This window comes from Coregonus clupeaformis, unplaced genomic scaffold (assembly GCF_020615455.1).
Source record: "Coregonus clupeaformis isolate EN_2021a unplaced genomic scaffold, ASM2061545v1 scaf0334, whole genome shotgun sequence".
In the NCBI taxonomy this organism is placed as follows: domain Eukaryota; kingdom Metazoa; phylum Chordata; class Actinopteri; order Salmoniformes; family Salmonidae; genus Coregonus; species Coregonus clupeaformis.
The window spans coordinates 340,046-365,565 of record NW_025533789.1 but is presented as its reverse complement, the minus strand read 5'-3'; the positions used below and the strand labels follow the sequence as shown (position 1 = coordinate 365,565).

Genomic DNA, 25,520 nt, shown 5'->3' with positions numbered 1-25,520 from the left:
GGGGACGAAGCCCAAAACAAACACGTATATATATATATATATATATATATATAACAAAGGGATGTAACCCCCCAAAAAAGCGAGGTGTAAACCACTACACAATACACGGGACGAGACCAGTAACAACAAGAGCACAATACACGGTACTCACGAGACCAACGGTCATGGGACAATAATCGACAAGGACAATGAGGAACAGAGGGCACATATATACACATATTAATCAGGGGGAATTAAGGTGTGCGTAATGAGACAAGACAGTCTGGGGTTGGTGGTAATGAACCAGGTCAGTGACGCCTAGAAGGCTGGTGACGTAGACCTCCGGAGCTGGTGAATGGAATGAGCAGCAGTACCAGGGGGATCTGTGACAGTTTCTCCCATTCTTCTCTGCAGATCCTCTCAAGCTCTGTCAGGTTGGATGGGGAGTGTCGCTGCACAGCTATTTTCAGGTCTCTCCAGAGATGTTTGATGGGGTTCAAGTCCGGGCTCTGGCTGGGCCACTCAAGGACATTCCGGGACTTGTCCCGAAGCAACTCCTGCGTTGTCTTGGCTGTGTGTTTAGGGTCGTTGTCCTGTTGGAAGGTGAACCTTCACCCCAGTCTGAGGTCCTGAGCACTTAGGAGCAGGTTTTCATCAAGGATCTCTCTGTACTTTGCTCTGTTCATCTTTCCCTCGATCTTGACCATTCTCCCAGTCCCTGCCGCTGAAAAACATCCCCTCAGCATGATGCTGCCATCACCATGCTTCACCGTAGGGATAGTGCCAGATTTCCTCCAGATGTGACGATTGGCATTCAGGCCAAAGAGTTCAATCTTGGTTTCATCAGACCAGAGAATCTTGTTTCTCTTGGTCTGAGACTCCTTTAGGAGCCTTTTGGCAAACTCCAAGTGGGCTGTTATGTGCCTTTTACTGAGGAGTGGCTTCCGTCTGGCCACTTTACCATAAAGGCCTGATTGGTGGAGTGCTGCAGAGATGGTTGTCATTCTGGAAGGTTCTCCCATCTCCAGAGAGGAACTCTGGAACTCTATCAGAGTGACCATCGGGTTATTGGTCACCTCCCTGACCAAGGCCATTCTCCCCCGATTGCTCAGTTTGGCTGGGCGGCCAGCTCTAGGAAGAGTCTTGGCGGTTCCAAACTTCTTCAATTTAAGAATGATGGGGGCCACTGTGTTCTTGGGGACCTTCAATGCTGCAGAACTTTTTTGGTACCCTTCCCCAGATTTGTGCTTCGACACAATCCTGTCTTGGTGCTCTACGGACAATTCCTTCGACCTCATGGCTTGGTTTTTGCTCTGACATGCATTGTCAACTGTGGGACCTTATATAGACAGGTGTGTGCCTTTCCAAATCATGTCCAATCAATTGAATTTACCACAGGTGGACTCCAATTAAGTTGTAGAAACATCTCAAGTATGATCAATGGAAACAGAATGCACCTGATCTCAATTTCGAGTCTCATAGCCAATGGTCTGAATACCAATGTAAATAAGATATATTTTTTAATCGTATTTTTGTAATATTAAACATTTTGAAAAACATGTTTTCGCTTTGTCATTATGGAGTATTGTGTGTAGATTGATGATATTTAAAAAAAAATCAATTTTATAATACGACTGTAACGTAACAAAATGTGGAAAAAGGGAAGGGTCTGTATACTCTCCGAATGCACTGTATATATATATATATATTTAATCCATTCCTCTTTCAGAGTGACTTTCTAATTAATGAAATATCACTATAAAGTTAATTTCGGAACCGAGAACCCAATTTTGCAAGAATACCGGCCAGCTCTCGATTTGGCATTCAGTGTTTCATGAGGGACTACTATGAAGTATCAATTTAGTGTAGTTCAAGAAAATGTAAACGGTAAAAGAAAAAAGGACATTATTTTGCACTTAGGAAGGGTGGATGTGAGGATTGAACCCCGGTCTTGGGTGGGGATTAAAAATAAAAATACAATTACTAGAACTGACTTTGCTGATAGCTACTTCATTGAGGAAAAATGTAATTACTATGACTGAGATATGTAGTTGTCCCACTTAGCCGTCTTAAGATGAATGCACTAACTTTAAGTCGCTCTGGATAAGAGCATCTGCTAAATGACTAAAATGTCAATTTAAATGTAAAATGGGAATAGTATATGTGACTCAGGGATTGACATTAAAGTCTGAAAGGCACTACCCAAACCAGGAGTATTTTTTTGGTCACCTGCCTGAACATATATTAGCTATTTACACCCAGAAGTGCCATATACATTGAGTATACCAAACATTAGGAACACCTTCCTAATATTGAGTTGAACCCCCCCTTTTGCCCTCAGGACAGCCTCAATTCGTCAGGGACTCTACAAGGTGTCAAAAGCATTCCACAGGGATGATGGCCCATGTGGACTCCAGTGCTTCCCACATAAAATCATACAGTTGAAGTCGGAAGTTTACATACACTTAGGTTGGAGTCATTAAAACTCGTTTTTCATCCACTCCACAAATTTCTTGTTAACAAACAAGTATTTTTGGCAAGTCGGTTAGGACATCTACTTTGTGCATGACAAAAGTAATTTTTCCAACAATTGTTTACAGACAGATTATTTCTCTTATAATTCACTGTATCACAATTCCAGTGGGTCAGAAGTTTCATACTGTGCCTTTAAACAGCTTGGAAATTCCAGAAAATGATGTCATGGCTTTAGAAGCTTCTGATAGTCTAATTGACATCATTTGAGTCAATTGGAGGTGTACCTGTGGATGTATTTCAAGGCCTACCTTCAAACTCAGTGCCTCTTTGCTTGACATCTTGGGAAAATCAAAAGAAATCAGCAAAGACCTCAGAAAAAAAGTCTGGTTCATCCTTGGGAGCAATTTCCCAACTCCACGTTCATCTGTACAAACAATAGTATGTAAGTATAAACACCATAGGACCATAAAGCCATCATACCGCTCAGGAAGGAGACGCGTTCTGTCTCCTAGAGATGAACGTACTTTGGTGCGAAAAGTGCAAATCAATCCCAGAACAACAGCAAAGGAACTTGTAAAGATGCTGGAGGAAACAGGTACAAAAGTATCTATATCCACAGTAAAACAAGTCCTATATCGACATAACCTGAAAGGCCGCTCAGCAAGGAAGAAGCCACTGCTCCAAAACTGCCATAAAAAAGCCAGACTACGGTTTGCAACTGCACATGGGGACAAAGATCGTACTTTTTGAAGAAATGTCCTCTGGTCTGATGAAACAAAAATAGAACTGTTTGGCCATAATGAGCATCGTTATATTTGGAGGAAAAAGGGGGTACCTTGCAAGCCGAAGAACACCATCCCAACCGTGAAGCACTGGGGTGGCAGCATCATGCTGTTGGGGTGCTTTGCTGCAGGAGGGACTGATGCACTTCACAAAATAGATGGCATCATGAGGAAGGAAAATTATGTGGATATATTGAAGCAACAGCTCAAGACATCAGTCAGGAAGTTAAAGCTTGGTCGCAAATGGGTCTTCCAAATGGACAATGACCCCAAGCATACTTCCAAAGTTGTGGCAAAATGGCTTAAGGACAACAAAGTCAAGGTATTGGAGTGCCCATCACAAAGCCCTGACCTCAATCCTATAAAAAAATGTGTGGGCAGAACTGAAAAAGCGTGTGCGAGCAAGGAGGCCTACAAACCTGACTCAGTTACACCAGCTCTGTCAGGAGGAATGGGCCAAAATTCACCCAACTTATTGTGGGAAGCTTGTGGAAGGCTACCCGAAACGTTTGACCCAAGTTAAACAATTTAAAGGCAATGCTACCAAATAATAATTGAGTGTATGTAAACTTCTGACCCACTGGGAATGTGATTAAATAAATAAAAGCTGAAATAAATAATTCTCTACTTTTATTCTGACATTTCACATTCTTAAAATAAAGTGGTGATCCTAACTGACATAAGACAGGGATTTTTTACTAGGATTAAATGTCAGGAATTGTGAAAAACTGAGTTTAAATGTATTAGGCTAAGGTGTATGTAAAGTTCCGACTTCAACTGTACTTTCATTAAGCATTTTCTGTTTCTGCTCATTGGGATAATCTAACAGCACCTTAAACCTAGATTCTGTGTAATAATGCTCTGGGGTGAAGTTTCCCGTGGGTACCTTACCATTAGTGGGGAACTGAGCTCAGACTGACCTCCACACTGTCCGGAGACATGCCCCCATCAGCTGAGATATCTGCCGCCTCCTCCTCCTCAAACGTTGCACGCTTGTAGCTGGACATCTGCATGGGGAAGAAAGGAATAAATGAGAGTTAGCGGCAGTAATAATAGCAGAGAAATAAAAAAAGAAGTTGCGCTTTCACCAGAGGAGATAGAGAGTAAGCAGTGCAGAGAAGTGACAGGACTTCACATCAGTACCGTCTTGGAATGAAGGAATGTATTAGAGAAAACAACCAGGCCACCCTTGAGAGAGAGAGAGAGAGAGAGAGAGAGAGAGAGAGAGGGAGAGATGGAGGAGAAAGTCGGAGAGACACCCCCTTACGGTTTCTCATCTCTGCCATTCCGTCACACTGCATTATCCTCTCTTCACACACTAAGGTGTGAGTATGTTTACTGATGGAACACAGAACACAGGAGTATGTGTGTGTACGGCCTGATCTTGATGTGCTTGGTGAAACGTTCTAATGATAGCCATTTCTGTCCTTTGTAGCATGGTCATCTAGTGACTCCTGGTTCTTTGTAGCATGGTCATCTTATGAGTGGCCGCTGAACTGAGCCAGACAACTCCCACTCAGAACAGAGCAGCAGACTAAATACAGGAGCGCCAGGGGATAGATCCAAATCCTGGTGTTTAATTAAGCTTCCCAGGTTATAACATACCACATGCACAAGCACTGACAGACGCACACACTCAAACACACACACACACACCCATCCACACACACAGAGTTTATTTAACAATGGATAACTACAGTAATGTTTGATTTACACAGGCAAGTCTAAATAACTTCCTCATTCATGGCTAGGTTGAAGATAACAAAGATTAGAGCAATGTAATAATTCCATGCAGAAGCGTTCTAAATTAAACACATTTATTGAACCAGCACCAGAGCGGAAATGACTGGGAGTGAATGGTAGCCGTACGGAATGTTCGCCATCAAAGTTGAAAATGAATACAATCGTAGTGAATTTCAGCTAAATACTCAGCAAACACATAGCATAACTGCTTTACTGTCATTCTATTCATTTAAACGTGTAGAATCATCAACTGCGCTGGTCCAGTGAATATGTTTATTTTCAATGGAATTATTACGTTGCCTTAACCTTAATTATTTTCAACCTAGATCCATGGGAAAGAGAATCGGTGCTTCAGCCTTCCCTCAGTTAAATGAAATGTCTCTGTGATAGGCCCCATAGAAACACCAGCACGCTCCACACCAAAGCCCTTAACATACCAAGTACATTATATGGCCAAAGGTATGTGGACACATACCTTCATATTAGTGGATTTGGCTATTTCAGCCACACCCGTTGCTGACAGGTGAATAAAATCGAGCACACAGCCATGCAATCTCCATAGACAAACATGCACAGAGCCCTGACCTCAACCCCATTGAACACCTTTGGGATGAATTGGAACGCTGACTCTCTCTCTCTCTCTCTCTCTCTCACACACACACACACACACACACACAGACACACATACATGCAACGAACATCTTCCTCTGCCTAACATTGTTCTGGATGTCGCCAGCTAGTGAGCCCAAAAACAACACACATAACAAAACCAACAAATCCCAAACCCGTGTATAACAAGACAAGACAAACTAAGAGGAGCACACTAGTTTCAAGAGACATAAAACAACAGTTCCTCACCAGAAGCAGTCACACACACACACTTGCTGTCTGTAGCTATTCTCACAATGGTCCCCACCTGATGATGTTCCTCCCTTCTCCCTTTCCCACAGCCTGCCTCCCAGCAGACCCTTCTCACCAGGTTAATAAGGGACGCGATGGGAAGAGAAGCTAGAGTCATAAAGTAGAAGGCTGTCAGGGAGGGCGGAGATGAATTGTATGATGCTGGTGTGGTGTGTGGCTGGAGGGAACCAATACATGACTAACAAAGGGGTAACTGTAATACAGAGTGTATTAGTGGTGCGTAATTGGTGGTGTGTGTGTCTGTGTGTGTGTGTGTGTGTCTGTGCATGCATGCGTGCGAGTATGTGCATGTCTGTGTGTGTGACATGCTGTAGATAAGATATAGAGACTGGGTTGTAGATAAGATTGGTTAGTGTTCTTGTTGGAAACTGATGAATAAGGATAACGGCTCAGGCTACTAAAGAAACCAACTGTTTCCATAGTGACGATGATGGCCTATTGATAATGGTGTGTGTGTGTGTGCGCACCAAGGCAATGGCCACAATACAGAGGAGACAACAATGGCAGCCCATTAAAGCCAACTGCCATTGGCTATTGATCGACCTGATGTAAATGGGATGGTGTGGCACTGATGTTAGGAGCTTTGTGGATGGCCATCTGTAAAGAAAACACTGACAGAGACTAACATCCCTTTTCTACAGTGAATGGCCCTACACTCACGCACACACAGACACACACGCACACACACACAGGTGACTGATATTTGTTCTGCCTCTCTCTTTCTCTATGACAACACCCACTTCCAAGAAATGGTTCCTTATAGATTACTTTTATGAAAATCCCCTGAGACACACGCACGCGCATGCACACACACATACTAACAGACACACACCTACACACACTTGTACGCAAAGTACTCTCTGTATGACCTTTCTAATAGGTTACTCTCAAAACCTTCCTTTCATCCGCCCACTTCAAACCCATTGACCAGGTTCCTCTCTCCTCTCATCTCTTCTCCTCTCCTCTCCTCTCCTCTCCTCTCCTCTCCTCTCCTCTACCCTCCTCTTCTCCCTCCCCTCCCCTCATCACTCATCCCTTCCTATCCAAGCCAAAGCCATCCACACAAAACAGGCTATCGTCCTAGGCTGTGCATACATGCAGCGTAAGGAATCATGTCAGCTCTTATTTTCTATTTAAAAAATAATAATACTTTTACCCCTTTTTCGTGATATCCAATTGGCAGTTACATTTACATTTTAGTCATTTAGCGGACACTCTTATCCAGAGCAACTTACAGTTAGTGAGTGCATACATTTTCTTTTCAAACCCCCGTGGGAAACGAACCCACAACCCTGGCGTTGCAAGCGCCATGCTCTACCAACTGAGCTACAGGGGACTGTCTTGTCCCATCGCTGCAACTCCACTACGGACTCGGGAGAGGCAAATGTCAAGAGCCATGCGTCCTCTGAAACACAACCCTGCCAAGCCGCACTACTTGCTTAACCCGGAAGCCAGCCACACCAATGTGTCGGAGGAAACACCGTCCAGCTGTCGACTGAAGTCAGCTTGCAGGCGCCCGGCACACAACAAGGAGTCGCTAGAGTGCGAGAGGACAACGAAATCCCGGCCGGCCAAACCCTCCCCTAACCCGGACAACGCTGGTCCAATTGTGTGCCGCCTCATGGGTCTCCCGGTCACGGCCGGCTGTGACACAGCCTGGGATCAAACCCGGGTCTGTAGTGATGCCTCAAACACTGCGATGCAGTGCCACTCGGGAGGCCTTATTCATGGCATTTCTATCTACAATATTCAGTACACTGTGTTCTCCTGATCGCGACCCAGATAGGAAAAGGATGTGTGCCTGGTAAACCTTAGTCTCTTCCAACAGCCACTGCGTTTTACACAGTAAGAGCCTATGAGTCCATAAACAAAACCCCATTTTCTAGATACTGAGCACACTTCATGTCCCTAGGTAGTGAGTGTATTGTTATAAGATCTTAAACTGTGGCCTGGTATAAGACCCAGGCTGCATACCAAATTACACCCTATTTCCTATTTAGTGCACTACATAGGGCTCTGGTCAAAAGTAGTGCACTATGTAGGATGTAGGGTACCATTTTGGAAGCAACCACAAACAAAGTAATGCAGTAAGTCCCCACAGCCATTTGTAGTGAATAGTGATCCTGTTGTTTTGTGGGTCCATGGCCGGGGAGGACAGGCAGTCCCTTCACAAGGCCTAAATATGAATCAATAGTCTGTTACTGTGAAAGACAAGCCAATGATGACCAAGGCTCTTCTCCTCCTTTCTGTTGAACTCTAACTCAAACAACTCTGACCCCCCCAACCCCCCCACCGTCTCCACGGAAACCACCAGAAGAGCCGGTCACATGACATCCGGCACTCAATTAAAAATTAAAGCAATGTGTTCTGGGACGTCTCCAGGGCATTCTCATTGGCTACCGGGTGGTCCAAAACAGCTGTGGAGTGGCCAATCACAAAGGTTGTTGCGGGAACAGCTGGAGGGTTCAGGTTGGGTCAGAGGAACGCGGATGACGCTGAACATGTGGGGCTGCTTTACTGGAAATGAGACCGCTATGGTTCCAGTAGGACAGCCCCTGCGAAATAATTCCCCAGACCTCTGTATGAGATGTAAACAGTTTCCAAACATTTCCCGAACTCTGTATGCGGAGTAACTACGTAGTAGACTAGCGTCCTGTCCAGGGGGGATACTTGTATATCAAGCTACTTCAAGCTACAGAAACAGGAGATAGGCTCCTGCCCTATGAGCCATTCCGGCCACTTACTTACTAGTGGAATGTACAGTATGTACAGATTAAATGTAAGTTGTAATGATGACAATTTCCTTGAGATGAATGTTGTGTATAATGCCCTATGGGCAATTCTGGCTTGGACAAGGCTTACTTACTAACTATCTAACTAACAAACTAACTAACTAGCTTACTTCCTTATATTTCTAATCTACTGTACGTTAGGCTGAACAACACAGAGAGGCCTGCACTGCTGGACTGGGTAACAGGTGGAGTCAGTGGAGGCTGCTGAGGGGAGGACGGCTCATAATGATGGCTGGAATGGAGTGTAATGGCTGGAATGGAGTGTAATGGCTGGAATGGAGTGAATTATGTGTTTGATATCATTCCATTTACTCCATTCCGGCAATTATTATGAGCCGTCCTCCACTCAGCAGCCTCAACTGGTTGGAGTCTATGCAACAACTTGCTATGGTAAAGGTTAGGGTTACGTTCAGAAGTTGCAATGTTCACACACACAAACACACACACAGACACACAGACACACGCCTGTAAGCCTACTCCTTGGAGCTAAAACCACAGGGTGCTCTTCCACGTACAGTGCATTTGGGAAGTATTCAGACCCGTTAACTTTTTCCAGATTTTGTTACGTTACAGCCTTATTCTAAAATGGATTAAATTATATTATTATTTTCCCCTCATCTATCTACACACAATACCCTATAATGACAAAGCTATGAGACTCGAAATTGAGCACAGGTGCATCCTGTTTCCATTGATCATCCTTGAGGTGTTTCTACAACTTGATTGGAGTCCACCTGTGGTAAATTCAATTGATTGGACATGATTTGGAAAGGCACACACCTGTCTATATAAGGTCCCACAGTCGACAGTGCATGTCAGAGCAAAAACAAAGCCATGAGGTCGAAGGAATTGTCCGTAGAGCTCCGAGACAGGATTGTGTCAAGGCACAGATCTGGGGAAGGGTAAAAAAATGTCTGCAACATTGAAGGTCCCCAAGAACACAGTGGCCTCTATCATTCTTAAATGGAAGAAGATTGGAACCACCAAGACTCTTCCTAGAGCTGGCTGCCTGGCCAAACTGAGCAATTGTGGGAGAAGGGCCTTGGTCAGGGAGGTGACCAAGAAACCTGATGGTCACTCAGACAGAGCTGCAGAGTTCCTCTGTGGAGATTGGATAACCTTCTAGAAGGACAACCATCTCTGCAGCACTCCACCAATCCGGCCTTTATGGTATAGTGGCCAGACGGAAGCCACTCCTCAGTAAAAGGCACATGACAGCCCGCTTGGAGTTTGCCAAAAGGCACCTAAAGTTCTCAGACAATGAGTAACAAGATTCTCTAGTCTGATGAAACCAATATTGAACTCTTTGGCCTGAATGCCAAGCGTCACGTCTGGAGGAAACCTGGCACCATCCCTACGGTAAAGCATGGTGGTGGCATCATCATGCTGTGGGGATGTTTTTCAGCTGCAGGGACTGGGAGACTAGTCAGGATCGAGGGAAAGATGAATGGAGCAAAGCACAGAGAGATCGTTGATGAAAACCTGCTCCAGAGCGCTCAGCACCTCAGACTGGGGCGAAGGTCCACCTTCCAACAGGACAACGACCTAAGTACACAGCCAAGACAACGCAGGAGTGGCTTCGGGACAAGTCGTTGAGTGGCCCAGCCAGAGCCCAGACTTGAACCCGATCGAACATCTCTGGAGAGACCTGAAAATAGCTCTGCAGCAATGCTCCCCATCCAACCTGACAGAGATGGAGAGGATCTGCAGAGAAGAATGGGAGAAACAAGCTTGTAGCATCATACCCAAGAAGACTGGAGGCTGTAATCGCTGTCAAAGGTGCTTCAACAAAGTACTGAATAAAGGGTCTGAATACTTATGTAAATGTAATATTTCCGTCAACAGTGAAGAGGCGACTCCGGGATGCTGACCTTCTAGGCAGAGTTGCAAAGAAAAAGCCATATCTCAGACTGGCCAATAAAAAGAAAAGATTAAGATGGGCAGTCTGAGATATGGCTTTTTCTTTGCAACTCTGCCTAGAGGGTCAGCATCCCGGAGTCGCCTCTTCACTGTTGACGTTGAGATATGTGTTTTACGTGTCCTATTTAATGAAGCTGCCTGTTGAGGACCAGTGAGGCGTATGTTTCTTAAACTAGACACTCTAATGTATTTGTCCTCTTGCTCAGTTGTGCACCGGATCCTCCCACTCCTCTTTCTATTCTGGTTAGAGCCAGTTTGCGCTGTTCTGTGAAGGGAGTAGTACACAGCGTTATACAAGATCTTCAGTTTCTTGGCAATTTCTAGCATGGAATAGCCTTCATTTCTCAGAACAAGAATAGACTGACAAGTTTCAGAAGAAAGTTATTTGTTTCTGGCCATTTTGAGCCTGTAATCCAACCCACAATTGCTGATGCTCCAGATACTCAACTAGTCTCAAGAAGGCCAGTTTTATTGCTTCTTTAATCAGCACAACAGTTTTCAGCTGTGCTAACATAATTGCAAAAGGGTTTTCTAATGATCAATTAGCCTTTTAAAATGATAAACTTGGATTAGCAAACACAACGTGCCATTGGAACACAGGACTGATGGTTGCTGATAATGGGTCTGTACGCCTATATAGATATTCCATAAAAAATCTGCCGTTTCCAGCTACAATAGCCATTTACAACATTAACGATGTCTACACTATGTTTCTGATCAATTTGATGTAATTTGAATGGACAAAAAAAGTGTTTTTCTTTCAGAAACAAGGACATTTCTAAGTGACCCCAAACTTTTGAACGGTGGTATACATGGATGGGTAAGAGTGAATCTGCATGCGTGCTTGCCTGCCTGTGTGTGTGTGTGTGTGTGTGAGAGTGAGTGTGAGAGAGAGAGAGAGAGAGAGAGAGAGAGAGGGAGTACCCGTGCTGAGGGAGGCGAAGGGAAGGGAGAGGTTTTCCCGAGCCGCAGGAGTGGTGTGGAACTTTCACTGTGCGGAATGTGATTGTTTGAAGTGGTTTCCTGTGGAGTGTTTTTGAAGGAAAGCGACGTTGGTGGAGTTCACCCTGGCACAGCCCAGCCTTCTGCCCCCAAGAGCTGGAAATACAGTCACCCTTCACCCCCCACCTCACCTCGGCACAGTATTACCACAGAGGTCACCACAGTCTCCCACACACATACGCAGGCACATACACACACGCACATACACACGCATGTACACACGCACACACATATACGGTTATCATGTTATACACATACTCTCACGCACATGCACACATATTGTAAACAGACATACATACAGACATGTTTTGACAAACTCGTGTTTTGACACACAGGCAAAGAGAGTGAAGGAAACAAAACCTGCTTTGACTGGGTGAGATGAGGAGGACTTGCTGACTAGAATACTGAGCAAGAGAAAATGAGTGAGGGACTGCGTGTGAGAGACAGAGCGATAGGGAGGACTATGGGAGAGAGGAGAGAGGGAGAGAGGGAGAGAGGGTGACATATAAAGAGAGAAGTATAGAAAGGGAGAGGGACAGACAGAAAGAGAGAAAGAGGGGGGACAGAGAGAGAAGGAGAGCGATAGGGAGAGAAGCAGAGAAAGAGAAAGGGGAGAGGAACAGACAGAAAGGTGGGAAAGAGAGAGGGACAGAGAGAAAGAGAGAAAGAATGAGAGAGAGAGAAGGGGAGGAAGGGGGCAGTTTACTCCAGGACCCTGATCCCCCCTGAGTGAAGGTGCTCAGACACACAGACGCCATGAGACATGGGCGAGGTCCAACTCACTAAACACAAATAATCATCCAGCATCACTCTCAAGCACATACACAGTAAAGACACACACACACAAATACACATACACACAAACCAGACCTGGGTTCAAACGCTAGTTTTTTCAAATACTAAAGCTGTGTTTCACTGTGACTTGCCAAGTTGCCTGGGGAAATGGAACCAATAAAATAGTCACAAAAGTATTACATTTAACTAAATGAAATCGAAAATGTAATCTATGTAATCCCCAAAAGTAATTATTTATCATGAGAGGACCATAAACAATAACTAGTAATGCTGCATAACCCAAGAAAGGTTAAAATCTCACCTTTCTGGTAAAAATAGTTATAAATTGCTGAGATGTAGTCACTTTTGAGGACACAAGCTCAAGTACACAGTACAAACATGATACAAATATGAAAATAGCTTGAAATTACTTATATTTTTTCAAACAACTAACAATAAGATTTCACTTTCCTTATAACTGTAAAATACATATTTGTATATTTAGTTTTAGAAAAAAAATCATATTTTCTAAAGGTCTCTCTTGATCAAAACGTTTGCCCCCATCGCTGTGAACGTCTCACAGAGATCTAGCTTGGCTTCCTGAACTTGTTAGGAACTCACCTTTCAACTCATATTAATCTTGTCCGTCTATGACAAACAGAAAGTGTTTTTTGTTTAAAATCTATGAATTATTTTAGATTATGGGCTATAAATAAATCTCTGAATGTGCTACAGCGTCGAAACCACTCTCTCCTGCTGCGTTATGATGTAAGGATTCCAGGCATATGTGTAGTTAGTGACAGTCGGAAGAACGAATGAAATGGTAGGAGGGACATCCCAGCTTCAAGTGGTGTCAGATTTCACATCCTGCTTCGCACAGGCAGAAGAGACATACTTCTGTGTGTGAGAATCAGGGCTATCGCTCAATACAAGCTATTTCGATCTATGGCGTCCAAATACCTATTAATATCACTTCCTTAAACACCAGAGTGCAGGAATGCCTCCCAAATGGCACCCTATTCCCTACATAGTGCACTACTTTTGACCAGAACCTGCACTATATAGGGAATAGGGAGTCATTTGGGACGCATCCCCGGGTCACTGGGGTCATGCCCCGGCGCATGCACACGCACACACACACAGCAGCACTGACAGACGAGGCTCTGCTACAGTGGGATTACAAACCAAACACACACACTGCACCCTGGGAACAACCTTTCTGATGATCTGTACCTAGGGGAAACTTCATCCCGGAGTGTCGGCAACAGGCAAGGCCATTGAATTAGGAACACTGTCAGGAAACTGACCTTTTACCTCTGATAGGGGATCTGTAACACCCCACATTGTATGACAACATGCCAAAATGTATCTTTTAGCTTATTTTAAAATGACGTTAAAAGTCAATAGTGAGAACGGCAAAGACTTTAGACAGAAACAAAGCAGCACAAATGAGGAGGAACTCTCAAAGATAAATATACAACAATTTTTTAGGAACTGTCTTAAACTTTAGGATCTGATTATTTCTTGCCGTGACTTCAAGTTGATGGTTATGCCAATATTTTAGTCATGTAAACTGATATATTGCAACAAACATCAGCACAAAACAATTTCACCTATAAAACATCTGTCCCTTGTGTCACCAGCATGAAATTCACACACACTAGTGAGTGCAGCCAGCTGTGGGCCGATGCTGTCCTTAGAAGCCGTAAGTAAATAACATCCCTCTCTTTGCTTACATCTCAGAGCTAACACACTCCTTCTCCCTCTCTCACCACTTCAGTGTTTGACCTTCACAGACACTCACACTATACCCTCAAATGGTAGTGTGCATCTCTGTGTGGGTGTGCATATGTGTGTGTGTGTGTGTTTGTGTGTGTGAGTGTGTGTGCGTGAGGATCCATGTCCTTTACCATTTCAAACCCCTCTATCTATCAGCCCACTGCGTCCTGGACTGGAGTCCTGCTCACACACACGCACGCACAGACACACACACACACGCCGAATGCTGCTCACTAGCGACACAGAAACGGAAGTCAGGGTTCAGCAATCTCCCTTTCCTCTTTTCTTCAATTCGTGACCTTTCTCTCTTCTCTCTGAAAATGAGCCCAAGCCAGAGAGTCACAGGAACTCCCTCCCACACACACAGACACCGGCACATACACACACAGCCTGACACACACCCCAGCACAGCACAGCTGTCAACAGCTGGTTTATGGGAAATAAGCTCATTCCCTCAGGTTAGAACAATCATAGAAGAGAGAGAGAGAGAGAGAGAGAGAGAGAGAGAGAGAGAGAGAGAGAGAGAGAGAGAGAGAGAGAGAGAGAGAGAGAGAGAGAGAGAGAGAGAGAGAGAGAGAGAGAGAGAGAGAGAGAGAGAGAGAGAGAAGAGAGAGAGAGAGAGGAGAGAGATAGAGAGAGAGAGAGAGAGAGAGAGAGAGAGAGAGAGAGAGAGAGAGAGAGAGAGAGAGAGAGAGAGAGAGAGAGAGAGAGAGAGAGAGGGAGAGAGAGAGAGAGAGAGAGAGAGAGAAAGAGAGACAGAGAGAGAGAGAGAGAGAGAGAGAGAGAGAGAGAGAGAGAGAGAGAGAGAGAGAGAGAGAGAGAGAGAGAGAGAGAGAGAGAGAGAGAATTGAGAACATTTCCGCTTTACTTACCTAAGAGAAAGCAGACAAACAGCATGAGCTGGGGGTTGAGAAGAAAAGAGAGCGAGAGAGAGAGAGAGAGAGACATAGAGAATGAAAGACAGACACAGGGAGAGAGAGTGAAGGAGGAGAGGCGGGAATCTGCTAAGGAGGTGGGGGTTGGGAGGACAAAGAAAGAAAGAAAGATAGAAAGAAAGAGAGAAGGGATAGGGATTGACACAGTGTGAGATGAATAAAACTGATTTTGATATACTACTTAGACAAGGAGAGGAAAAAGTGTAGGAAAAGGGGAAGTACACAGAACAAGCACACAAGCAGTGACAATGAGATAGAGAGGTGAAATAGAGGAAGCAGAGAAAAATGGATGGGTCATTTTACCCCGTGGAGGGGAAAGGGAGGGGGGTCCATTTTCTTTGGCAAGCTTGCTTCTTTGTGCATTATTATTTAAAAAAGGACAGAAAGTTCCAAGAGAACGAAAGCCACATTCCTCAGAGTGAGAAAGACTGAGACAGGTAGAGAGAGAGAGAGCGAGAGAGAGAGAGAGAGAGAGAGAGAGAGAGAGAGAGAGAGAGAGAGAGAGAGAGAGAGAGAGAGAGAGTCACAGCGTGTTCCTGTCATCACAGCGTGTTCCTGTTTTTGCAATCATTTTACAACTTGTGGAACGTATTAAACCTAGATTTGGTATCTGTACTGACAATAATAACATGCACATTCATGCATGGAGCTCTACAATCTTAGAAAAAAAGGTGCTATCTAGAACCTAAAAGGGTTCTTCGGTTGTCCACATAGAAGAACCATTTGAATAACTGTTTTTGGTTCCAGGTAGAACCCTTTTGGTTCCATGTAGAGACCTTTTCTTTGGTTCCACATTAAACCAAAAAGGGTTCTACCTTGAACCAAAAAGGGTTCTCGTATGTGGATAGCCGAAGAACCCTTTTGGAACCCTTTTTTTCTAAGAGTGTACCAAGCCACTCATCTGTTCAGTGACCACTGTCATCATGCACTTCCATACCTCTACCCCTAGAGGGCGTCCTCTGCCCCCTCCCCTCCCTGGTTACAGTCAGCCACCACAAAGAGGTTGCATTCCAAACGGAACGCTATTCCCTCTATAGTGCTCTACTTTTAGCCAGAGCCTGCATGACTGTTGTTGTTGTTCTAGCACAGAAAGGACATTCTCTTCTCTGCCGACATCAAAATGCTGCCCTAATGAAGTTAGCCACTTGAGCGCACATCACAGGAGCACACTACGAGCACAACAAACAAAACCGGGGAGGCTGCCGCTACTCTGTTATGTAAATCTTACATAAGCAACATTAGTCCAGTGTTGTTGAAACACTAAGCTTATCTTGCTTTAATTGATGTGCATCTGTAAAAGGCTGACGAATTGGGTAGGTATACACACACACACACACACACATGCACGCATGCACACACACACACATAGAGACACACGCTCAAACAAACAAACCTACAAATATCTTCCCTTTCCTCTCTCCGTCTCAGTCCAACTAACACATTACAGATGTAATTCCTCTGTTTGTTAGTGTGTACACTGAAAAAATACACGTTCTCTCTGTTAATCGCTCTCTCTCTCTCTCTCCTGTTTCTCTCCTCCCCTGACCCCTCCTCGTCCCTTTCAGTGCGTCATCAATTAAAGACAACAGCAGAGTGAGAGAGTAAAAGAGAGGGAGGGGCAGACGGGGAGAGGGAGGGAGACAGTAGAGTCCTCCTCAGGGAGAGAGAATGATGTCACTGATCTAGGCATCAAGGTTACCCTCTCTCTTCTCTCTCTATCTCTACCGAGAGGAAGGAGGGAAGACGACAGGGAGGAAGGAGAGAAGACAGGAGGAAAGAGTGAAAGAAAGACAAAGGGGGGACGACAAAAGAAGAATAGAGATAGAAAAGAAGAGATCCAGATAAGAAAAAGGACAATGTCCGTCTCTTCAGAAAATAACAGAGATTTCAAGGATATCCTCCGCTCTTTGGCTCCTTTAATAGGACATGTGCTACTTAAGTAGTTTTGGGGGGTATCTGTACTTTAGTTTACTATTTATATTTCTGAAAACTTCTACTCCACTACATTCCTAAAGAAAATATGTACTTTTTACTCTCATAGATTTTCCCTGACATCCAAAAGTACTCGTTACATTTCGAATGCTCAGGCACCACAGAATTAGGGTCCAATTCACAAACCTATCAATATAACGTGTTGTAATCCCTACTGCCTCTAATCTGGCGTACTCACTAAACACAAATACTGCGTTTGTAAATTAAGTCTGAGTGTTGGAGTGTGCCCCTGTCTGTCCGTAAAAAATATGAAATTAATAAAATCGTGCCATCTGGTTTGCTTAATATAAGGAATTTGATATATAGCATTTACTTTTATTCAAGTATGACAATTGAGTACTCTTTCCACCTCTGTACTTAAGTACATTTAAAACCAGATACTTTTAGACTTTTACTCAAGTAGTATTTTACTGGGTGACTTTTACTTTTACGTGAGTCATTTTCTATTAAGGTATATTTACTTTTCCTCAAGTATGACAATTGAGTAATTTTCCCACCACTGCGTGAGAGCAATAACCGTGTTTAATTCTCCAAGTGTCTTGTACAAACACACACTTACATACACACACACACACATACATACACAGTCCGCAAGTCTACAAACAGTTTAAAGATTTCAAGGGAACTACACAGATATGAACATACACTTACATAAACTACTCAGTAATACGTACAGTACATATTGGACGACAACACACATAGGCGAAAAGGGGCCTTTTCTTTTCTTTTTCAAAGTGGAATTCCCACTCTAGTATGTTTTAGGTATTCTATTGCACAGGTAGGATAGTGTAGGTAGACAGAGAAGTGAGGAGGCATTTGTAAGACATTTGTGAGACAAAGTTGCGGTGGGATGAGGATTCCATCCCATGCAGACTGGCAGATAAGTGCTAAAAGGCGGTGGTGTTATCCACTAGACCAAACGTAGGCCACAAAAGAATTACTTCTTAACCTCATTCCTAATAGGGCCCTGAGTTTTCCCTAACCATGTGACCTTACAGGGGCCTAAGGTTGTAGTGTATAACTGGGGCCCAGAGTTTTTCCTGGTCAGGTCATATGGTCATACCCACAACTACCCCCTCATGTCTATCTACCCCTCCTCTCCTCCTGCTTTGTCCATCTCAGGTGCAGAGTTGGCAGAATGTTAAACAACCAGATCAGGAAAAACACAAAGAGGGGGAGGGAGAGAGAGAGAGAGAGAGAGAGAGAGAGAGAGAGAGAGAGAGAGAGAGAGAGGGTGAGAGAGAGAGAGCGAGAGAGAGAGAGAGAGAGAGAGAGAGAGAGAGGGTGAGAGAGCGAGAGAGAGAGAGCGAGAGAGAGAGGGGGGGTGAGAGAGAGAGCGAGAGAGAGAGAGAGAGAGGGGGGGGTTGGGTGGGTGGTTGGAACAGATGGAGAGAGAGAGAGGGAGAAATGTTGTCAAGTAACCAAGGAGTTAGAGAGAAAGATTTGCCAGGAGAGATGTTATGGAGGAAGAGATGGAAGTAGAAGGAAGAGTAGGGAGGACTTAAAATATGTCAGAGTATTTAAATAAAAAGCAGTAAACAGAGGAAAATAAACACAGACTGCATCCCACTTTAGGATACACAGGCTAAAGTGGATGACAGTCAGTGACAAATGACAGTGGTGAGTGTTTTCCATGATCTTAACAAATCAGCTCATTATCTCAAGTCTTGGTGTTGAGCCTGCATAGGGTTATTCAAAAATGTGTCAAATCTCAAATTATGGCACCCTTTTCTCTAGATAGTGCACTATGTTTGGCCAGCCCTTTGTAGGAAATAGGGTGCTATTTAGGACGTAGCCGTTGACCTCTCCAGCCCTGCCGATGGAGCCAGGACAGATGGAGAGTCTCGCTTCAGACAGGAAGGAGCTCACCCCACCGCCCTAAGGCAGGACACACACGCACACACAGGATACCCAGCCCTGATAAACCCCGGGTTCAGGTCACTCAAGGGCCTCCTTCTCCAGCCGTCACTCAGTCTTGGCCTTTCCCATCACGCCCTCAACTGGTCCCAGCAAAGCAACTGCTAACACTTTACTTGAGGCTGAGGCCACACAGAGACGTATGACAACGTATGAAAATGCACACGCGTTTTGCTTAAAAAACATGGTTAAAAAACTATAATTATGATCATGACATGGATGGTCAGTCCTTGCATCTATACCTCTGTCTATGAATTTCAGAGTGGTTACATTTCTCCAGCCCCCTCAGCTGTTTAACAAAACAAGTGGCGGGGTGGCGGCTTTGTTGCTTTTCGAATCCTGGATTGCCCCTTTAATGCTTTTGGGGTGCATTTCCTCCACATTGTAAGCATTTATAGCATGTATAGTATAGCATCATCTCATAATGATCCTGACTTAAGAGATATTATTATCATAAGCCTTATAATAAGTTATATATATGCTCATACATGCTTATAACAAGGGATAACGCATTATTCCTGTCCGCTTCAAGTAAAGTGTTACTGTTACAGAGCAACCACCTTAAGGTGGCAGATCTGGGTGTCACTGCTGCTTCCTTGAAATAATCCTGTTTGGCTCAATTGGTAGAGCGTGGTGCTTGCAATGCCAGGATTGCGGGTTTGATTCCCACTGGGATCACTAATATGAAATTGTATGTCCGCACAGTAAATCACTTTGGGTAAAAGAGAAGTGTCTGCTAAATTGACTAAATCTGGAAAATGGATCTCCATATGTACTGTATGTAAACGTATGTTACTCACACCTGTGCGAGTAAGTGTGTCATGACATACACCCGTGCATTTCTCTGCATGTTACTATCTGGGGCAGACCTGATGTGCTTTGATGTCCTACATGCTAAAGTGTGATGAGATCAGCCCTTTGAGGCAGTGTAAATACCATTGGTCTTCTTAACACAGGTACTGGGGACAGTAGAGGCCTCGTAACAGTTTGTTCAGCTAATGTTGAGTTAGTGCACAGTGTGTCTAACGGCCGACAGCCTGCTCGACTGTGGCCCGGTGCACAGATTGCGTTATTAATGATGTTCATTAGAGAGATAATGAAGATATTCAGAAATGCCCCCAGGGACTACAGGGTACTAATTGATTCACGGCATATTGGACAGTGGTCGGGAACAGCTCTTCCAGCTCCTTAGGCCTACATTGCAGACAGGTCTATACAGAGCCATAAGCCTCCATACTGAGCCCATACAGTAGGCCTACTTCACCTGCTCTCAGTTTCAAACAGAAATAAACACACACAGAAATAAACACACACACACACAAGACCTATCCAGCTCGAATTGTACCTAGATAGCCTTATCTGTTGGATCACAACACACATTTCACATCTCACTTTGGTATCATAATACTGTTCCAGTACTGAACAGATGGTCATTTTTGTCCATTTTTACATCCCATAATATTTAGGTGACAATGACATGATGCAACAGTGCCATAGCAACAACAGGTACAGTCTGTCAGACTGGAATCTCTACATAACAAAACAAGAATGCCTATCCAGTGTGACCGGTCAACAGCTGTGAAAAAGCAAAATGGAGAAGTTCAAAATAAACAAGTAAGGCCTAGGTTAGTTATATGCTAGTGTAACCTACTGAGGTTCAAACTGAGTGTCTCCTAAGCTCCACAACTGTGTGAGCCAAAACTAAAGCCCATGCACGCGAGTGTGTGAGAGTGTGAGAGAGAGAGAGAGAGAGAGAGAGAGCGACAGAGAGAGAGAGACAGAGAGCACAGTGCAACTCAACCATAGGCTGTGTGTTTGTGTTCCCCTTAAAGAGGTGACACTGAATAAAACCTCAACCTCTCTATTAACATTTACTGGTGTCCCCCCATGGGCCTTGGACTAAGCAACTTCTCTCTAACAACTTGAAATAATTACATTCAAATTATTAAATGTAATAACATGTAGGCCTACGGTGGAAAAACGTGTTTCTGGATTTATGCATGAGTGTCTGAGGCTGCACTTTCTCTTATGAAAGCATTTTGATAAATGATGAAAAGATACCGACGTTTGTATGGAAAGAGCAAGCGCACTATTTCCATCATGGGCAGTGAGCGCCGATCACAGTATTTTAAGGATGGATATGAGGAGGACCAAAGCCTACCTGGGAATCTGCTCGAGCATTATTGTCCGCATAGCCTACAACATGTGCAGAATATAAACAAGGCATATTCTAATCATGACTGCGAAATTGTTTTAGCAGTGAGAAACTCGATAAAATAAATATGGTGATTGATTGCAATGGGTTTCGATCACATACGTGCGTTCGCGGGGCTCTGTCTCCTAATAAATAATGAGAAGAGTAGCATCATGCTTGAGAATATAATCAAATCATTACAAGACTTACGTTGTTCCGCAAATCTTGCAGAGCTACGCTCATCGTGCAACAGACAGCAACATCGACGGCTGGGCGAGCGCAAGAGACCCTCTACCTCTGCTGCTGACGATTCCAGTGGCTGGATCGCGAAGCCATCTCTCTCTCGTTCTATCAAATCTGCGGAACAACAAACAACATATACTAAACATTTCTCACACATGTCAATAGCTATCCGTATTGATCTAGGACCGCAATGGACTGTGCGCGCCAGAGCATAACATTACCTAATCCCAAAGCTAGTGTCTCTCGAATGCAAGCAGAATAGGCCTACAGCAGAATGTTTCCATGTTGGGAGAAAAAGCCTTTTCACGCGTATAGTCGGCTAACCCAGGGATGAACGAGAAGGAAGATTGCAATCACACTGCAGACTACACCCCGCCCTCTCTCTCTCTCTCTCTCTCTCTCTCTCTCTCTCTCTCTCTCTCTCTCTCTCTCTCTCTCTCTCTCTCTCTCTCTCTCACACACACACACACACAACCATGGACACATCCCTTCCTTTGCCAATACATTTTTTTTTATTGTAGGCTAGGCATCGGGTTGGGGTGCTGAGGGGTATTTCTAGGGAAGATAATTGCAGTGAGATAGGCTACACAGTGAAGGGCAAAAGCTGTGTGTCAAGAGAATTAAATACTGACTTCACCTTAATATTTCAAATACTAACAGAAATGCACCTGGTTACACATCCTGTAGAAAAGTAAGATTTTACTGGGGCAGTTATTCACTTAAGTAGGCCTATTTGTACATCTCCCTTTAGTGTAGGCTACAATGTATCAGAAGTGTGTGTACGCGCGTTCATTCGTGTGTGTGTGTGTGTGCATTTTCGCTTGTTTATGTGCGTGTGTGTCTTTCTGTAACACATTTTAGCATTGTGCACTTATACATTGCATCAATCCAATATTGTAAGTGGCTGGCCAGTAATTGAAGAGCGCTGCAATGGCTACAAACCAAAATGAAGATGCATTGACTGGCTTCAGACCAGCACACAGGTGCAGTGAATTGAAGAACCTCTGAAAGTCACAGATGACCATCATTTGGAGGTCATTAGATAGATATAAGGGTGTACTGCCTTAATAAAAAACAATCTGTGTCCCAAATGGCTTCTTATCCCCTGTAGTGCACTACTTTTGACCAGGGCCCATAGGCCACATAGACACACACACAAAGGGCTAGATGATTTGTGAGCATCTGGTATTGTATTCATTTAAAGCATTTATTCATTTGAGAGGCATTCAGTGATCAATACACCAAGACTGTGCAGTCAGCTCTGAGACACATGGAGGTTGTTTTTCACATTCTAAAAGGAAAACAAGGTCGCTGGATAGTGAATGGACACGGTTGTTGATAGACCTGTCTTCTGAAATCAGCATCTCTCACCTTGAGCAATACCGAGGCCTGCCTGTATCACAACAATAACTGAGATTCACTCTATGGGTGAACACACACACACACATTCTCACGCACACAAATCTAATCTCATAATTTTTTCAGCCACACACTCATGTGTGCACGTACACACACACACACACGTTGTCAACACAAATCTCTTACTGAGGTGGGTTGGTCTCAGATACCTCACAGAGCACCACCGTGGCACTCAGGAATAGCCGTTTCTAAAGTCAATCAAGTTTTTTTTCTGTGCTGCTGAATCTTTCTCTCTTTCTTTCTCTCTCCCTCTCTCTCTCAGACTGTCTCCCTCCCTTCAAAGGTTGAGCCTTGCCATTGGAGAGCAATGTTCTCACCTTGCGTATGGCCTCCCCTTGAGGCTCTTCTCAACACAAGACCCAGCTCTGGTTCTTGTGTATTTTCTTTATATATGAAATGTGTAAAGTGTATCAAATAATTCAGCCTCGCTTCCATTGATACTCTGTAATAGAGGTCTTCACAGGTCCACTTTTTGTCTCGGATCTGGGTCGGGTCTGATATAATTGCCATGGGACTCGGGTATGTGCAATTAACATTTATTTACCATCTGGACCCGACTGGACCCGTCCTCTATTAATTTAATTAGAGAGGTGATGAGAAAACTGGACAAGCTTGTTATCTGTGTCAGCCAATTGCTGGCCAGGTCCAGCTGAAACCGGTTCCGGCCGCTCACCTCTCGTCCGCCTGTTGCTGAGGAGAGAGAGATTAAGAGAGAGGAGCCTTGGCCTAGGCTACTGTTGATTGCGAAGATGGAGGTATTTTTCATTGACGTAAAATGAAAGTTAGAGGAGAAAGAGTGTAGTGAAAAGAAGTAGAGAAGGGGAATGCCCTACGTGGGGACAAGTTTTCATATTCTAGTGGACAAGTCACTATTCAGGTTTGATGCAATTAAAATAGTTACATTGATTTATTTTTGCAATTATTATCATTTATTTTATTATTATTATTATTATTATTATATATCATTATTATTCTATGCCTATTTATCCTATTCGAAACCAGTTCTTTAAAGTGTTTTGTTTCATTCTGTTTCAACTGAGTGGCGCAGTGGTCTAAGGCACTGCATCGCAGTGCTAGCTGTGCCACTAGAGATCCTGGTTTGAATCCAGGCTCTGTCGTAGCCGGCCACGACCGGGAGACCCATGGGGCGGTGCACAATTGGCCCAGGGTAGGGGAGGGAATGGCCGGCAGGGATGTAGCTCAGCTGGTAGAGCATGGTGTCTGCAACGCCAGGGTTGTGGGTTTGATTCCCACGGGGGGTATGAAAAAAATAAATAAAAATTATTCACTCACTAACTGTAGGTCTGCTAAATGACTAAAAATGTAAAAAAAACTGTAGGCTAATCCTAGTGTTTGCTGCAATATAATAGCCTGTTTGTATTTTACCTATAAAGAACGTCTTGACTTAAGTTTCATAATACCCTTAAAAGTGTAGAAACCTTTGTGAAGGTTTGGTGTGGTGTGACTATTAGGCTACTGTAGCAGGCCTATGAAGGCAGTGCACACCAACGCTCCCTCGGACTCCAACACTTGAACTTGAGGGGAGAAAGAATGTTTTAGGCTTACCAATGTTACTCCTATAATCTAATAATATAATGCTTATCTTAAAAAAATATTTGGATAAAATATGTATGAATTAGCCTCCTTCTGTATGCCTATATGTAGGCTATAGCAGTAGTAGCCTATCTGACAAGGATAAAGAAATGCATGTCAGCATCGGAAACATGCCTTCGGAAAGTATTCAGACCCCTTGACTTTTTCCACATTTTGTTACGTTACAGCCTTATTCTAAAATGGATTAGGTAAATAAAAATCCTCAGCAATTTACACATAAAACCCCATAATGACAAAGCGAAAATAGGTTTTTAGACATTTTAGCAAATTTATAAAAAATACAAAACATAAATACCTTATTTACATAAGTATTCAGCCCGTTTGCTATGAGACTCGAAATTGAGCTCAGGTGCATCCTGTTTCCATTGATCATTGATTGGAGTCCACCTGTGGTAAATTCAATTGATTGGACATGATTTGGAAAGGCACACAACTGTCTATATAAGGTCCCACTGTTGACAGTGCACGTCAGAGCAAAAACCAAGCCATGAGGTCAAAGGAATTGTCCGTAGAGCTCCAAGACAGGATTGTGTCGAGGCACAGATCTGGGGAAGGGTACCAAAAAATGTCTGCAGCATTGAAGGTCCCCAAGAACACATTGGCCTCCATCATTCTTAAATGGAAGATGTTCGGAACCACCCAGGCTCATCAGTAAAAGGCACATGACAGCCCGCTTGGAGTTTGCTAAAAGGCACCTAAAGACTCTCAGACCATGAGAAACAAGATTCTCTGGTCTGATGAAACCAAGATTGAACTCTTCGGCCTGAATGCCAATCGTCACGTCTGGAGGAAACCTGGCACCATCCCTACGGTGAAGCATAGTGGTGGCAGCATCATGCTGTGGGGATGTTTTTCAGCGGCAGGGACTGGGAGACTAGGATCGAGGCAAAGATGAACGGAGCAAAGTCCAGAGAGATCCTTGATGAAAACCTTCTCCAGAGTGCTCAGGACCTCAGACTGGGGTTAAGGTTTCGGGACAAGTCTTGGGGACAAGTCTCTGAATGTCCTCGAGTGGCCCAACCAGAGCCTGGACTTGAAC

At 44.0% G+C, this 25,520-nt stretch overlaps 1 protein-coding gene across 3 annotated transcripts in view; it reads right to left on the bottom strand.

Moving 5' to 3' along the window:
- Positions 1 to 21,839, bottom strand: part of LOC121561540 (endothelin-converting enzyme 2) — a 76,917-nt gene extending 55,078 nt beyond the window's left edge. The window contains exons 1-3 of one of the 3 annotated variants that reach the window (XR_006658553.1): positions 21,670 to 21,839; positions 21,416 to 21,562; positions 4,157 to 4,243 (exon numbers count right to left, since the gene is read on the bottom strand). Coding sequence is in view for 1 of the 3 variants with exons in the window: in XM_045214909.1 (XP_045070844.1) it covers positions 4,157 to 4,243; positions 21,416 to 21,448 (120 nt within the window). In the remaining 2 variants the exon portion in view is untranslated. Of the gene's footprint in view, positions 1 to 4,156; positions 4,244 to 5,895; positions 5,936 to 21,415; positions 21,563 to 21,669 lie in introns of those variants that run through there. The other 2 variants (XM_045214909.1, XR_006658554.1) reach the window with 2 other exon arrangements.
- Between the last annotated feature and the right edge of the window lie 3,681 nt (positions 21,840 to 25,520).